Source organism: Lissotriton vulgaris, chromosome 11, assembly GCF_964263255.1.
Source record: "Lissotriton vulgaris chromosome 11, aLisVul1.2, whole genome shotgun sequence".
NCBI classification, from domain to species: Eukaryota; Metazoa; Chordata; class Amphibia; order Caudata; family Salamandridae; genus Lissotriton; species Lissotriton vulgaris.
This window is the reverse complement of record NC_141699.1, coordinates 151,679,271-151,696,648: the sequence shown is the minus strand read 5'-3', so window position 1 is coordinate 151,696,648 and position 17,378 is coordinate 151,679,271. Positions and strand designations below refer to the sequence as shown.

At 45.7% G+C, this 17,378-nt stretch overlaps 1 protein-coding gene across 1 annotated transcript in view; it reads right to left on the bottom strand.

Annotated features, from left to right (window-relative positions):
- Positions 1–8,886: 8,886 nt before the first annotated feature.
- Positions 8,887–17,378, bottom strand: part of HPD (4-hydroxyphenylpyruvate dioxygenase) — a 157,509-nt gene continuing 149,017 nt past the window's right edge. Inside the window, exons 12-14 of the mRNA XM_086942984.1 lie at positions 10,685–10,807; positions 9,149–9,265; positions 8,887–9,061 (exon numbers count right to left, since the gene is read on the bottom strand). Of these exons, the coding sequence (XP_086799110.1) occupies positions 8,951–9,061; positions 9,149–9,265; positions 10,685–10,807 (351 nt within the window). The 3' untranslated portion in view covers positions 8,887–8,950. The remainder of the gene's footprint in view (positions 9,062–9,148; positions 9,266–10,684; positions 10,808–17,378) is intronic.

The window sequence follows — 17,378 nt, the reverse complement described above, 5'->3', positions numbered from 1 at the left end:
ACTAGGTAATGACCGGACAGACCAGGAGAATTATTTATCAGAAATTGCGATGGTGTATCTAGAACGCTTTATGCAGGACTTTTTGGCGATTCCCATATCTGAAGACAGTATAGGTGAAGCCATCACTGCCCTCAACTCCTCCACTGCCCCTGGCCTAGACGGGTTCACGGGCGAATTGGACAAGGCCTACAAGGCCCTACTGATCCCCTGGTTATTGGGGGTGTATGCCGAAGCACTAGAGAGGCAGGTGTTACCTCCCACTCACCGTGAAGCGGTTATTATTTTGCTTCCCAAGCCCGGAAAAGATCCCAGATTGTGCACCTCCTACAGACCTTTGTCCCTTTTAAACCTCGACTATAAGATACTTGCTAAGGCTCTCTCCTGTCGTCTCTCCTTGTTGATGGAATCTATAATCTCCCCAGCACAATCGGTTTTGTGCCACATCGCTCCACAAGCCCTCAATCTCCGTACGTTATTTAACACCCTGCACAGGATAGACCCAGAAATCCCTGCTGCAGCGATATTACTGGACACGGAGAAGGCCTTTGACTCGCTAGAGTGGCCCTTTTTCTTGTCCATAATGCAACGTATGGGGATGCCTGCCGGTTTCCTCGCCACAAAGGCCCTACTGTACACCCAACCCACTGCTAGGCTCCGGTTAAACGGCACTCTATCGGTTCCTTTCACCATATCACGCGGCACAAGGCAGGGCTGTCCCTTGTCCCCCTTGCTCTTTAATTTCGCAATGGACCCCTTGATTAGGCATTTTCAGGAGAAGCACCTACACAGAGGATTACAATTTTCCACTGGGCCACTGTTAGTTTCCCTATATGCAGATGACACAATATTATATGTTTGAGAACCCCAACTAAATTTGGATTTATTCGGGAAAAACTCAGATTCTGCACTTTTTCCAGACTGGGTATGGACTGGCATAAGTCTGTGATTTTCCCCCTCACAGCAAGTACCTCAAAATGGGATATTGAATTTCCACTGGAGTGGGAATCAGACTCAGTAAGATATCTGGGCGTCCACATCCACCTTGAAACGGACCAGATCATCCGCCGTAACAATGGGGTGGCGATCTCCAAATTGGAAACACAAATAGATACATGGCTGAAACTCCCACTCTCCATTGCCGGACTGGTAGCCCTCATAAAAATGAATGTGCTTCCGAAATTTTTATATCTCTTTCAGAACATACCAATCCCACTCACAAATCGGTTTTTCGGCACTCTTCGCTCACACTTAATCAAATTGGTCTGGGGTAACAGAAAACCCAGCGTACGCTGGCAAATCATGACACTTCCCTGCAATATAGGAGGGTTCGGGGTCCCTGATCTGCAAATATAATATCTGGCGGCACAATGCAGCTTTGCACAATCTTGGTACCACCCAGATGCTAGGATAGCATTCCTGCATCCCGAATCAGACTTTGTGCTTCCGGACACTTTAGCCACAGTCCTGCCCTTGGGTATCCCCAGAGACACCATGGATATTCAGCCAGTCTCAATGACTAGCTAGGCCTGGACCAAACTAGGACGCATATTGAATGCTTCATCATTGTACTCCTCTGCCCTACCCTCCCTAACCCTAGATGGTTACCCATTACAGGCGAAAAGCTAGTTCAAAAGACCTGTACTATATTTAACATCCTTAAATGGCGGACTTTTACCCTGGTGGCCACATTTTGTACCTGACGATGAGGCCCTGTTTCCTGACACCACCTACATGGACAGATTTATCCTAATGAGACAATGCTCTGCCTTGAGGGCCAAGTTTCCGTAGTATCCACTAGAACATGGGTACTCACAAACTTTCTCTCGGGGGCCGAATTTACAGTGTGGTTTGTGGCCATGGGCCGCACCAGTGGAGGCGGGGTCAGTGGGGGAGGGGGAAGGGGCTAGAAAGAAAAAAACTGTGACCATGAAGTTGAACACAGGCCCCTGCAGCGGACGCGTTCAACCACTGAGCCAACAGACCAGCATACACACACATCTCTCTTTCTTTCTCTCTCTCTCCCTTCCTCTCTCTGTCTCCCTCCCTCTATCTCTTTTGCTCCCTCCTTCCCTCTCTCTCTGTCTCCCTCTGTCTCTCTCTCTCACCTCTCTTTCTCTCTCTGTCTCCCTCCCTCTCTTTATCTCCCTCCATCTGTCTCCCTCTATCTGTGTTCCACTGTCCATCTCCCTCTGTCTTCCTCCCTCCATCTGCCCTCTGTTTCCCTCCCTCCCTGTCTTCATCCCTCCCTCTGTCTCCCTCCCTCCCTCCCTCCCTCCCTCCCGCTGTCTCCCTCCCTCCCTCTGTTTCCCTCCCTCCCTCTGTCTGTCCCCCTTCCTCCCTCTGTCTGTTGCCTTCCCTCCCTCTGTCTGTCTCCCTCCCTCCCTCTGTCTGTCTGCCTCCCTCCCTCTGTCTGCCTCCCTCCCTCTGTCTGTCTGCCTCCCTCCCTCTGTCTGCCTCCCTCCCTCTGTCTGTCTCCCTCTGTCAGTCTGTCTCCCTCCCTCTGTCTCCCTCCCTCTCTCTGTCTGTCTGCCTCCCTCCCTCTGTCTGTCTCCCTCCCTCCCTCCCTCCCGCTGTCACCCTCCCTCCCTCTGTTTCCCTCCCTCCCTCTGTCTGTCCCCCTTCCTCCCTCTGTCTGTTGCCTTCCCTCCCTCTGTCTGTCTCCCTCCCTCCCTCTGTCTGTCTGCCTCCCTCCCTCTGTCTGCCTCCCTCCCTCCCTCTGTCTGTCTGCCTCCCTCCCTCTGTCTGCCTCCCTCCCTCTGTCTGTCTCCCTCTGTCAGTCTGTCTCCCTCCCTCTGTCTCCCTCCCTCTCTCTGTCTGTCTGCCTCCCTCCCTCTGTCTGTATCCCTCCCTCTGTCTGTCTGTCTGTCTCCCTCCCTCTGTCTGTCTCCCTCTCTCCCTCTGTCTCCATCTGTCTATCTCCCTCTGTCTCCTTCTGTCTGTCTCCCTCTGTCTCCTGCTGCCTGTCTCCCTCTCTCCCTCTGTATGTCTCCCTCTCTCCCTCTGCCTGTCTCCCTCTCTCCCTCTGCCTGTCTCCCTCTCTCCCTCTGCCTGTCTCCCTCTGTCTGTCTCCCTCCCTGTCTCCATCCCTCCCTCTGTCTGTCTACCTCTCTCCCTCTGTCTCTCTCTGTCTCTCCCTCTCTCTGTCTCTCTCTCTCTCTGTCTGTCTGTCTCTCTCTCTCTCTCTCTCTCTCTCTGTCGCTCTCTCTGTCTATCTCTGTCTGTTCTCTCGCTGTCTCTCTTTGTCTCTAAAGCTGTCTGCCTCTACCTCTATCTGTCTCTGCCTATATCTGTCTCTGTCCCTATCTCTGACCCTATCTAGCTCTGTCTGCCCTTGTCTCTATCTATATTTGTCTCACCTCACCCGGCTCTCACTCCCTGCTACCCTCTATCACCTCACCCGGCTCTCACTCCCTGCTTCCCTCTGTCACCTCACCCGGTTCTCCCTCACTGCTCTGCCCTCCCACCTCGCCGGGCTCTCACTCCCTGCTCTGCCCGCCCACCTCACAGGGCTCTCACTCCCTGCTCTGCCCTCCCACCGCACCGGGCTCTCACTCCCTGCTCTGGCCTCCCACCTCAACGGGCTCTCACTTACTGCTCTGCCCTCCCACCTCACCGGGCTCTCAATCCCTGCTCTGCCCTCCCACCGCACTGGGCTCTCACTCCCTGCTCTGCCCACCCACCTCACCGGGCTCTCACTCCCTGCTCTGCCCTCCCACCTCACCGGGCTCTCACTCCCTGCTTCGCCCTCCCACCTCACCGGGCTCCCACTCCCTGCTCTGCCCGCCCACATCACCTGGCTCTCACTCCCTGCTCTGCCCTCCCATCTCCCTCACCCGGGCTCTCACTCCCTGCTGCCCTCTCACCCCACCGGGCTCTCACTCTCTGCTCTGTCCTACCACCTCACAAGGCTCTCACTCCCTGCTCCGCCCTCCCACCTCACAGGGCTCTCACTCCCTGCTCCACGCTCCCACCTCACCGGGCTCTCACTCCCTGCTCTGCCCGCCCACCTCACCGGGCTCTCACTCCCTGCTCCGCCCTCCGACCTCACCGGGCTCTCACTCCCTGCTCCGCCCTCCGACCTCACCGGGCTCTCACTCCCTGCTTCGCCCTCCCACCTCACCGGGCTCTGACTCCCTGCTCTGCCCTCCCACCTCACGGGCTCTCACTCCCTGCTCCGCCCTCCGACCTCACCGGGCTCTCACTCCCTGCTCCGCCCTCCGACCTCACCGGGCTCTCACTCCCTGCTTCGCCCTCCCACCTCACCGGGCTCTCACTCCCTGCTCTGCCCGCCCACATCACCTGGCTCTCACTCCCTGCTCTGCCCTCCCATCTCCCTCACCCGGGCTCTCACTCCCTGCTCTGCCCTCCCACCTCACCGGGCTCTCTGCACCTGCTGTCCTCTCCCCTCCTCCACCCCCATGTGTGTCAGCCTGGGCACACACACAGCCACACCCCAGTACTTCACAGGTCTTTAAAAGACCATGTGTTTGTTAATGAGGCTTTGTTCACCTCTTGGCGCCCCTGCAGCTCCACTCTTGACTGTGGCTGGAATCGCCTGGCCCCCACAGAGCAGTGTCTCTGTCTCGCACTGCTGCTACCAGAGGTGTTTGCTGAGGTTTCAAAAAAGAACATAGGTGCGATGTCTCAAGGTCCACGGGCCGCCACTGAAGGCTTGCCTGCTACTGGCCCGCGGGCCGTACTTTGAGTACCCTTGCACTAAAACCTGCGTCCTTACCCCCGCTCACTATAGCCATTAACAGCAGCAAGGGAGTTCCATCTCATGTCCCAGCTCTACAGAGCGTGTGCCGACATCCTTCCGGTTAAAGATGACAAGATACGCGGGGCTTGGGAGACAGACCTGGGGAACCCGATAACAGATGAGCAGTGGTCGGCCTGTTGTGCAGTTCCGAAATCTGTTTCCCTTAATAGCCGACATAAATTGATTCATTTCAAATTCTTGTCCAGGATGTATATCACCCCGGCCAAAATGCAAAAATGCACAGAATAGACCCCACCAGGTCGCATTGCTGTCAGCGATACAACTCCCCGGATGCAGATTTTTCTCACCTCCCCTGGACGTGCCCAAACATTCACCATTTTTGGATAGGTATACACAAAACAATTAGTAGTATGATAGGGATACCGATGGAACCCCTGCCGGAGATTGCCTTGCTGGGCAATGTTGTGCAGCTTCCACAGAAAATTCGTAGATTTGTCGCTATTTGTTTATTATTGGCAAAAAGAGAAGTCGCTATACTTTGGGGCAGTAAACGTGCACCCACAGAAAAGAATTGGCTCCATAGCTTGGCTTCCTGCTCCATGAAAAGCGAACTATATACCAATACAATCCCACCTACATCCAAGCCCAAGGATATTTGGGGCCCCTTCCGGACCTTCCTGACAGCACAGCAGCAAGACTTCCCCACCCAGCAAGAGCCGGGTATAGTCCCAACGGGTATAGGATAGAATGGTGAGGCGATGTTTTCTCCCGTAGTGCTTACACATTATATGATGGTTGCACATAGATAAAAACTATTGGCGAGACGTGGGAGAGGGTGGATAGTGGGGGATATTGGGTGTGGGAAAATGAGTGGACGATTGACATGGGCTACTAAGAAAAGCATATATTGTAGATCTCCTTGATGTGCCTGTGTATGGAATGCGTACAGAATTGTTATACATAAAACCAGTGCTGTTACTCATATATCCTCAATGCAATGCTAATGTTAATATGAAAATGCTAAATAAAGATTAAAAAAAATACTACTGATTCAGCGGAGCAAGGCGGCGTCTGGACGAGTTACTTGGCCTTCAGTAGCTCATAATGATTTTCATTGATCAGAAGTAGCTCTCACTACAGAAATGTTTGGAGACCCCTGCCCTGGATCAATCTGCATGAGATTTGAATGGAGAACCTGGGCAGTAGGCTTCAAACTTCAGCACAAAATTTAGCAGATTGGTTAAAGAAAAAATGATTAACAAATCGCAAAAACAAATGATATGGAAGATCGAATCATAACTACGAATTAACACCCATGCTCTATAAATACTCAGGAATATACATTATCTTTACAGCTAATCTACATATTTTGCACTTTCCTCTTCAATGCTTTTGTTACTAAACCACAGAAACGAGTGCATTTTTCAATGTTTTTTTCCCAAGACACTAGCAGTCTGCTCTTTGCTTTTCTCGGGTACAGGCATTTTCCTAGGAGCTTAGTTTCTTTATTTCACACAAGCTATGATCTTAGTACGCCCTTTGTGTAAAATAATTCTCTCCAATAGTAGAAAGAATGATATTGAAGCATATACAATATATTAATGCAAAGTAAAAATGCACAAAAAAAGGTTTATTTAAAAGGTGTTGGCAAGGTGCTTTAAAGGGATTTACATTCTAAACAAGTGTTAGCACGTTTAATGCATAGAAGGAATCAATGTGATTTAATTGAATATATACTTGTAGGTTCATTGATGTATCTCCCTTACAACTTCTACTCTTAAAAGGGCTTTCTTAACACCGGCTCCCAGGTGCCCAATCACATATCTGAGAAGGGTTTATAACATGATCATAGTAGCTTATTGGCTACTGCTCTATAATAATCCATAATAATTTTTATAGCGCTTCAACTTTTTGATAGTCAGTTTCTGGGGGTAACAGATGTCTACCCAAATTGTGCTCATATTTCTGCCTCTGCCGGGTGTTCGACAGAGGCAGCCCAGCTCCGCTGGTTTTCAAACCTGTGGCCTGCAGATTACACATACGTCTCTACAACAGGCACAAAACCCAGTGAACTCTTTTACCAATGTAGACCCCATTGCTCACAGTATAAAAAGTCAAATATTCTATATGCTGATTTGTGGCCTGCAACAGAGTTTTAGAATATTATCTTTAGCAAATCTGAATCCTGTGAAGCTATTAAATCTCTTTAGAAAAGGTTGGGCGTCCCTGTGGCCTGATCACTATGGCCAACACACGTTCTTAATCATTAAAAAAGGATCCTCCTTCTGAACTGGCTCAAGGTGTAATGTCTAAGGCGGTGAATGCAATAAACTTACTCTTGCTCCAATACTGGGCCTGGAGACTTCTGTTCTGGAAGAAACCTCTTCTCTTTGGAATAACCTGAACTAGATTAGCCCAGTATTTCACAGTCCTACTTGAGAACAAATCGCTTGCACCTTGGATTTTTTCCCCAAGAAAACTACTGCAGATATTTCCTGGAAACCTTTACACCCTGTAAACTGTGTGGAAAGCGGAGTCCCAATTGGTAAGACCAAAACCACACATTTATTGCCATTCTGACATGAACCGGGCAAAAAAGCCCCAGAGTAATACTGCGACCTTAAAGTAATTTTATTTTCTCCAAGGGTTTTTTGTGCCACAATTTCCGCCACCACTCAGGATGAGAAGCTAAGTATGAAAATCCCAAAGGGGAACTATTTGTAGGAATGGAATCCATGTCAGCTCAGTTTGCGGCTGCAGATTCTCCTGTCAATGGGAAGAGTCCAGCTCATCATCCATCTTTAACAATGGCGCAAAAGTTTGGGAGAGTTGAGGAAAGAAGGTACACCAGAATTTGTTTCTTTCTCTTAGGCAAGTACATTCTACCTCAGGGATGGCGAGGAACCTACAAAATTGGACAAATCTTGCTCCAGCTGAGATAAGCTGATAAAACAGCCTTCAGGCATACATGGATGAGTATGTGGTAGGAATCTGCCTCTACCCCTCTTGACGAAGCATGAGTTGGCCCTCATGGATGAGTTATTTGCTTCAGTGGCGTAAATATAACAAGATCCAGAGGTGGTTTGTGTGCCTACTATAACCATGTGCAAAATTCAATTTAGATCAGTATAAATCTTACATCTGAGATCATGGTTCAGTGGGGGGGAGGTGCCTGGACTGTGGCGCACAGCTAAGATGTCAAACTGGGGTGAATGCTCTTGAAGTAGTGGGCATATGATGGCCTTGATAACTCAGAACAGCAAGAAAGCAAAAGGAAAAGTTTCCATCGTGACCATTCCAGGCCCCTTTGTCCCTACTCTCGCATCGCCACGCTTCGTTGGAAATGGAAATTGCTCTGGAAAACAGATGTTAAATTATGGACTGCATCCATGTCACTTTTCAGGACACCCGCTAGAAGGAAGTAAACATTCAAAGAAAATAATACCAGCCAATGGAAAAAGTATTCAAGTAACACACTAAAATGTAATTCCTGTGTCTACGTAGACCCTTAATACAGCTTACAGTTCTGTGAGGAGTCGCCCATGCAGTGGAATGTTGGTGGAAGAGATGAGTGAACAGATGTTCAAGGATGCCTGGCATGTTTAGCCGGGAACCACGCTTCAAGCAGATACGTGGCTGACTACCTTGTATGAAAAAAATTCCCTATTTACAGCACATGTACAAATCTTTCCAGACCCCTATCTTTGGCAAGTACTGAAACTTTCCATCCCTCATTTCATTGTCGTCAAACACACTGTTCCAATATGCAGCTTTTCACCTATAATCCTTATCGTAAGATGTAGTAGTAAAATTGGTTTAACTGAAGAAAACAAAGTAAGTCGCCAACATCCAGAATGGATTTAACTGTCACACAACATTCCAGAGCTGGAAGCAGTGTCTGTGATGACATGGAGTGTGATGGACACCCTACTGCCAAAACCCAACTATTTTGACACAACAAATATGACTCAGCATTACAATTCTTGTGTTTAGTCACATGGTGGGAAAAGAGGAACTGAAGAAAGGGTGGATGGGAAGGGCAAGACCTGGTTTTCTAGTTCATCAAGCCTCAACATCCTTCCATTCACGAGGTTAGAGAGCAACACAGCACAATCCTAATCTCACATGGAACGTTACATCACAGAAAGTTCACAACACAGAATAAGTGAAGTTTCCTCTAAGAATAATATATTTGTATTTTGCAATCAAATATATAGTCAAGGCTGCGATTCAGATAAATTCGGCTTCTCCGTTGGGTGTCAACACGGTAAGGTTGCCTCTCGCCTCTTGGTCGTCTTCTATAGCTTTGAACAGGCTCTTGAAATTCCCAGCACCAAATCCCTGCAAAATAGGTAGTGTTTATAGTTAAGAGATAATTTTTTTTCCCAGGCACAATATATGCTTAATAAAAGATACTGGACTGCTTACCTGGTGGTTATGACGCTGTATGACTTCCAGGAACAGAGTTGGTCTGTCTTGCACTGGTTTGGTGAAGATCTGGAGCAGATACCCTTTGTCATCGTAGTCAACCAAGATGTTCAATTCCTGTGTTACAAAAAGAGCAATTTAGAATGTAACAGACGGCCCGCTGGCTTGAAAGGGTAGCCGTGGCCATGGCCTCCACAGCCTTGGCAGAGGACAGTCCACCCTTTGGAGAGATCCCCTGCTACCTGCCGGGGGGCTCTGTGCTGGGCAGGGAGCCACCACTACTGTGGCTCTCTTCACAGAACTGAAGGTTTGACAAGTGGGAGCCATGTTGAAAGCACACACAGGGCAAACCTTTTTTATATTGAGAAAATAACATCCCAAAGTGGCAGTTTGTTTTCTCAGTATAGAAAATAAATAGCTCAACACGCAGGGAGTTTTCTCCCTGCAAGTGGAAGCAATTCTACATTTCCTCTACCTATGCCTGCAGTAGGGCTGTCTATTCACGGCAGTCCTCCCACTCTGCCAAATTCTAAATCAGGGCCTTAGTACTCTATTACTGAGTTTTATAAAGCACATCCCATCTCTTTATGTTAATTCAAAACTTTTAAAATAAGACAAAAAGTCTACTTCACATGAGATGGTAAAATTCAAATCTAATAAGGTGAGGTGCCAACCTTGCCTGATGTTTTTAAGTCGTTGCCGCTATTCTCCATGAAATTCTGGCACTAAGACAGCTAGTAAAATGCTGCAGATAGATGGTCTAGTGGCTACAGTAAACAGGGAGGGCAGAGGTCTAGCAGTGAGTGAAAAGAGTAATGTCATACAAACTAGGATACATCCTGGACAACAATGTATAGATCAGTGTCATTGAAGAGATTGAACAGCAAATCCTGAGCTAGAATCTGAAAACCTATGCCTTCCAGCACGTTAATAGGCCACAACCTACTCATTAACTGCTTTGCTCATTCTTTTCAAGTGCACAACTCCTCGTTATCTTATTTTGCTCTGAGGCTAGACAGTGAAGTAATGGATAACTAAATGAAATGTTTGAAGCCCCTGCCAATAGAATTTAAGCAGAAGTAAGCAAGTGACCTCCACGCGTAATGTACAGTAACTGAAGAATACTTGTATACACATTGTGGCCTGATTCACAAAGGTAACCTACACTTTTGAGCTAGTTTACTACTTTTCGGTGTTCACGCCCTGCTCTTTTGTAGTGACTTACTTTTGTACTAAACGTACACTTTTGTAGCAAGTCAAGCACTACACATGACCACCCACTGGTACTGCAACACCCCCCCATGGAAAGTAAAAAAAGTAGGGACTTGCACTTTGAAGTAACTTACACTTCTGTCGTAAGTAACTTAGTGCAGTTTGTGAACACCGAAAAGTAGTAAAATTGCTCATAAATGTCAGTTACCACATAAGTGCAGTTTGGGAATAGCGCTTTGTAGTAAGTTTTTAAGTACTACTGTAGTATTACAAAATGTACTACAAAGTGCAGTTTATGGATCAGGCCCTGTGGATGCAACTTACCTCTAGCTTGTCAATATTCTCTGTGACTTGAATTTTTGAGGTTTTAAGGTTCTCCCGCAGCGTTTGATAGTAGGTTGATGGAACCGACATGAACTCCATACCACGTTCCTTGAGATTTCTGATCTGGAAGAAAGATTTTCCAGTTTGATTAACATAATTTGAGTAAAGTTCTAGTCCCACTTCATCTTCTCTTGCAGATGCTAATGATTCCCTGACTCCTGGTGTTCAGAAAGAACAAGAGAGCATGAGAATTAGAGAAAGTCAGAGAGTGAAAGCTACATGGACAGAAAATTTGAGACAGAAAAAAAGAGCAAGAGGAATGCAGAGAACAAAGAAGAAAGGTCATTTTAGGCACTTTGACAGACTTTATTGTCTAAATAAAGCATTTAAAGAAAATAGGTAAAGAGAAAGAGAGATGGGAAACCAACGAGTGAGACCACTAGAGACAGAAAGTGTAATGAGAGGCCACCAGAGAGAGAGCGAGACGGGGAGAGAGGAAAAGATAACATGATGTTTCAGATGCATAAGCTCAACATGAATATTTTTAATTTAAGAAAGTACAGGGCTCAAGGCCATGGCATAAGTGTGTTATAAAAGTACACATTAACATAATTAATTGTATGTCACAGTATAGAGTGCATAAAATAGACTACCACTGTATCATTAAGTATATGTGGGTAAACAGATTTACTATGCTTAACTCCATATCTGCTTAAAATGCTTTCAGATCAATCCTTTAATGTATGTAACTCACCTATCCACAGCCACAATAGCTGAAGCTGCTCTTAAAAACTGAGCTTGAGTCCTAGAGGCAAACTGTGTGAAGGCCAGCTCCACAGGTTAAAGCTCTTAAGCAGTTTTTCTGTAATGTTTTCTACCAAGCAGAAGACAACAGACCTAACATTTGGGGCAATATGATTGTTATGTTACATACATTTGCAAAGTGCAGTTCCACCACCTCCATGATTCTGTATTAGTTCAGAATCTGGGAGCCTGCTAGAGTTCAGGGACTCTCGCTGTCCGGAGTCAAAGTGGTATGTTGAAAAATGATGACTAGTGCTACAGGAATAATGTGATTTTGTATAAACATAGATTATGGGTTTGCTTACAATGAACCGCACTTCTACAAATTGATGCCAGTTATATTGAAACAATATGATAGTATCTGTGGCAACCAAGGCCAGGGTGCTTCAAGGTATATGACACCTACCCACCAAAGTGTCAGTTAGTCCTTAGATTCAGCCGAATCAAGGTCAATTGTGAAAAAATATAATACCCAAGCTACACCAACGTCAGTATTTTCATGTGGAAGGGCGCGTAAATGTTCTTACAAACTTGTTTCTTAGTTTTTTTCCCCAAGCGCCCTGTATCCATAAACTATACAAGAAATCTTATTGGAGCAAATAAGATAGTCCAATCACAAAGCTTCTGTCTTGAAGTCTGTTATTTTAATTTCCACAGGTTCATGATATTCCAAATTACAGCCGACGCGCGTTTCGCCCTCTGGGCTTTATCAAGGCTCATTAGGATCTGATAAGGCTTGAAAGATTTGGATTCATTCCCTTTGTTAGGTGTCCCTTGATATTATACAATATTCTGTTCCGCGCAATGATGGGGACACATTCGTAGATCAGTGGTAATTACTCAGGCTTCAATTGATTTTTAATAAACTTCAGAGAAAGATTTATCGCGGTATCCAGTTAAGATATCCATTGACATTAGTAGTCATATATCGGCATGTTGGCCATGTGTTTTCATAGGATTTTGATAGAGCCCCAAATACTGAGCATATTAGTTTTCGGCCATGTTACGATCCCGGTCAGTGCCCATCATAATGTGATTTTGTGTCTACAGTTTTTTCCGCAAAAGTATGGATTTGCCGCATTTGCCATATAATTCATTATCTGCTGCATAGTATACAGTTTTTAACATAAAAAAAGCTCAAAAGGAATAAAAAGTAACCAAAAAGCAGGGACACCTATTGCCGTGTAGTGGAAGGGCCCCTTGTAAAAGGTGACTGGTCCTCTTTTCTGTTGCTTATTCTGTAGCTGGGTGTTCAAATGGTACTAATCAGATAAAACCTTTGCCTGTACAGTGTTAACCTGTGCAAAAATGAGGACATCAGAAAGCAATAGTATCATAAAATATGCTGCATTAAACCAAATGATTTGCTGTTTCTTGCTGCATAATTTAGCCAGCCCTACCACATAATTTGGTCCACCTCTCCCTGATCATTCTAGTGGCCCTAAATAGGATGATTCAAGACACTTGTGGAAGTGTTAGGAGAGATAAGTGGGTTTTTTGCTTTTCACACATTAGTGTTTTTTGGTTCAGGGGTATTCCAAAGGTGCCAGAAGGGGACAGAGTTTTACTTTTGAAAAGTCCATGGTGAATGTAATGTCTTTTTTTTTCCTTAGTATGTACACATTCAATTATTCACAAACTGAGTAGGAGCACGGCTAATAAATGGCAGTGTATGTTAGCATATCTCGCCATCATTGACGAGTATGCCCAAACGATGGTCCTATGCACACTGTGCCACTGGAACCAAACTATACCCGACTAATGAGCCCTGAAGAGGGTGAAAAGAGGGTGAAATTGTTTTGTGTTACTGGTCTTCAGGTTCATTAATACAAAGGGCAATGGTTCCCTCGAGGAAGAATAAGCCTAAACTTTCTTGGCTAATGCTATATGAATACATAATCAATTGAGAGTATACCGTTAATTGTAATCTCTCTATGGTTATTTCATTAGTACCAAAAAAAAAGACACATTAACCATCCGCAACACAGAATCCTCTCTTATTACTCGCTTACTTTAAGCTTGCCTTCGACCATGTACAGCACTCTGCTGCCTTGTATACAAGGATCGATCTCTTTCAGAAGACAGGGGATCTGAGAGAGGAAATAACTTTAAAGATATTTGAAATATCCTTACCATTCATGATTCCAATTATAAGGCCTGCATGAGACACACTGCATCAAACACACAAAGGGGGGGGGGGAGGCATGCTTTCAATAATCCTAACCATTGGCAATCTCTAGGGTAGCAATCCAGCCCTCATTCTTTTGCCCACTGTGCCACCTCTTTTGGGCCAAAGTATATACAAATCAGCCTTGAACACTTCCCCAATAGGAAAAGTCAAGCCTGAAATGCTAGGCCAGGTCTTCCCTTAACAGGAACATAACCACCCTAAGAAATGTGAGTTTGGGCTGGACTGTTCCTATTGGCGCAGGGCCATGGCTGATTTGCATATGAGTGGGTCCAAACTGCCATGGTGTGCAGCCCAAGTAGTTACCAGTGGCTGAGATTAATTCAAGCATTCCATCCATCACTTTTTGGTATATTTCAGTGCAATGGGTATGCACAAACATGAGTCTCATGCACACACTGCCATTGGAACCAAGTTACACACGACTAACCAATCCAAAGTAGCTTTATTCGAGGTATACTCATAAAAGCACAAAACAAACAACATTTAAATACACAGAATTAAAAAAAATATTTGGCTGGATTGTACATATTAAAAAGAATTTGATTAAAACTAGAATCTATACAAATGGATGAGATAGAAATTTCATTTCAGCAATTTGCACTGGATTAAAAAGTTCATTTACAATAAGAATAAAAACAGATTTCTAATTAATCGATCACACTCTATGGCCAGACTAAGAAGGTTAAATTTGCTATTCACCAAAAATTACACAGAATTTGAGTACTGCCTTATCACCCACACCTAACCTAAGTATTTGGCTACAGATGTTGAAGTAAATGGCAAAGTACTGGTGCACATAAGCCTTTCAGCTTCAACACTTCTATTTGTGCCCAGTAGTTTGCACATTGGGGTCAGCCTAAAGTCACCTAGGGGTTGCATAGGCAGGACAGGCGAAAAGCAAGTGGGCAACTGTTTCATTATGACTCCCACAAGCCGGGTAGTTGTTATCGTTTGTGTCAGTCCACCTAGAGGTAAGTGACTTCAGAGGTAATGATCCTGCCCTAAGTTGAAAATACAGCTTCCTATCCCTTGACCTGGTGATAATATCCCAATAGGATTCGAGCATGGGAGTAGGCTTTGTTCCTAAAAAAATCCCCACCATGGTAGATGAATCGGTGCTATTCCAAGCATTGTAAGCAGCCGTTCCCAGTACTTCTCCTTTAGAATGTTCTTAGAGGGAAAGAGGCTTCTGTTGGGTTTTCCCATAGCATTTTCGTACCCAAACCTACCAGGCTATTTCTAACACCCCTTAGCCAGCCAATTTTGTGAAAGCCATCAGATTTTATTACATCAAGAAATCCTGCGGCATATGATGAGAGTTCAGGTGTCGTCCACAACCTGCGCCAATATAAAATTGCAAAAAACACAGTTGATGGACAGAATGCAGAACAATGTCTTACATTCACCCCAGTACAAAGATCTGGGCCTAAATCCATCGTTTTTTTGCACTCCACACCACCCTAGGTCAGACAATGGCTATATGCAAATCAGTCTTGACCCTGTGCCTCACGGGAACAGTCCAGGAAAGACATGGCTTGGTAGTTCGGGCTGGACTGGGAGTTTTGTAAATAATTAATGTGTCATCCGCAAATATTAAAATTGGAATTTTTACACCAGCTAGAGAAGGGGCATCTGTATTTACTGGCAGCAGGCGGTCCACTATACCATTAATATACAAAGAAAATAACGTTGGAGCCATGGCGCAACCTTGCCGCACCCCACGTTCAACCGAGAATTGGGTGGTGACCCTGCCCTGCCCCCCCATTGGATTTTAGCATAGTTTGTCTCATGCAGCCTCATTATTAAAGTTAAAATCTCTTCAGAAAGACCTAGTTCTCTCAATGTGACCCATAAATGGGAACGGAGAACAAGGTCAAAAGCTGAACGTAGGTCAACAAAGGTAGCATAAAGGCGGCCTTTACCCAATGTCACAGTCTTCCAATAAAGAAGCATAAAATGGAAGACTTGATCAATGGTACTAATGTATTTGCCAAAACCCGCTTAGAAGGGGGACAATATACTACTCTCCTCAATCCAGTCTAAAAGTTTATTCAGGATCATCCTCCCTACTACCTTTTGAATCGTATCTATCAAACTGATAGGTCTGTACTTCCCTGGTTGAGTTTTATCTCCTTTTTTGTATACTGGAATTATCACAGCCCCTTTCCAGGAAACCGGGATCGGGGCACACGACTAACAAGCCCCAACCAGTCAAAAACCGGTCTTGGGATGCTAGGATTCTGGTCCAGGGATGACCTAGGCTGGACTGTTCCTATTGGAACAGGGTCAATGCTGATTTCCATATGGTAGGGTTCAAACTGAGGTGGCATGCTGTGCAAAATAACAATGGGCTAGGATGCGGCCCGAGTAATTACCACTGTCTGAGATGATTTCAAGCATTCCTATCCATCACTTTTTTGTATGTTTTCTGCATGAGACAAGCTTCAGCATACAAATAACTATACAAATGTGGTATACACCTACCTGGCAAGACAAATCACCTATATACAAACGTTTGTCAATTATCCTAAGGTGATCACGTTCTGTGTAGTGCTTTACTTTGAAATTGATGATATTATAAAAAACACTTTTAATGCTAAAATGAAACTACTTTTTTTTGTTTCATCACCGATTGATCTACATCATGAAGAATTTATTCCCACAATGGGTTTTCTTGGTAGCACTCATCAGCGAGCTGGACATAAGACCCATCTCTGATAAAAAGGTGGCGGTGAGAACTGGTGAAGTGCATATTACATCAATATTCAAATTTTGTGTATATTTAAGACACTATTCAGATAGCAAAATTTGCTGTGTAAGCTCTGTCCAACTATGTAGATAATTTTTCTTCTAATAGCTGGTTGAGTCATTGGGCATCTGTGGATCTTTTCACTTGGGAATTAAACAAGAAGCTTGCCAGTACAGCCTTCTTTTCTGTTTGTAAAATGTACAAAGTGCCATGTACAATCCTTTCAACCTCAATAACACCTTAAACAAGCATTGGCATAGCCAATAGGACTCGCTTTTGGGACCTTCCAAGTATTTAGTTATGCAGCACAATACCCTTGGTGCAACAACATCAACTGTTGCGTGGCTAAACACTTATAAGGTCCTAAAGGTGGTACCTATTGGCTATGCCAATGCTTGTTATTTTTTGTTCTTGGGGGAAACCGGGCTAGTGCCAAGAGGATCAAGGGTGAGTGGCAGGGACGTGAGGAGTGAATGCCAGGAGGGACAAGGGTGACTGCCAGGCCATGAGGGTGAAGGGTGAGTGCCAGAGAGGTGAGGAGTGAGTGCCAGGGAGATGAGACGTAAGAGTCAGGAGGGTAAAGGGTGAGTGCCGAGAAGGGGGAAGTATGAGTGCCAGGAGAGAGGGGTAGCTGCCAGGCCAGGTGGATGAAGGGCTCGTGCCACGGAGGTGAAGGTTGAGTGCCAGGTCAGGGGGAGGAAGTGTGAGTGCCAAGGGGATGAAGGTTGAGTGCCATGGAGGTGAGACGTAAGAGTCAGGAGGGTCAAGGGTGAGTGCCAGGGAGGGGAAGGGTGAGTGCAAGGGGTGAAGGGTAGCTGCTGGGCCAGGGGGATAAAGGGCTCGTGCCATGGAGGTGAAGGGTGAGTGCCTTGGGGGTGAGTAGTGAATGCCAGGAGGGACATGGGTGAATGTCAGGGAGGTGACAGTTGAGTGTCACGCAAAGTCAATGC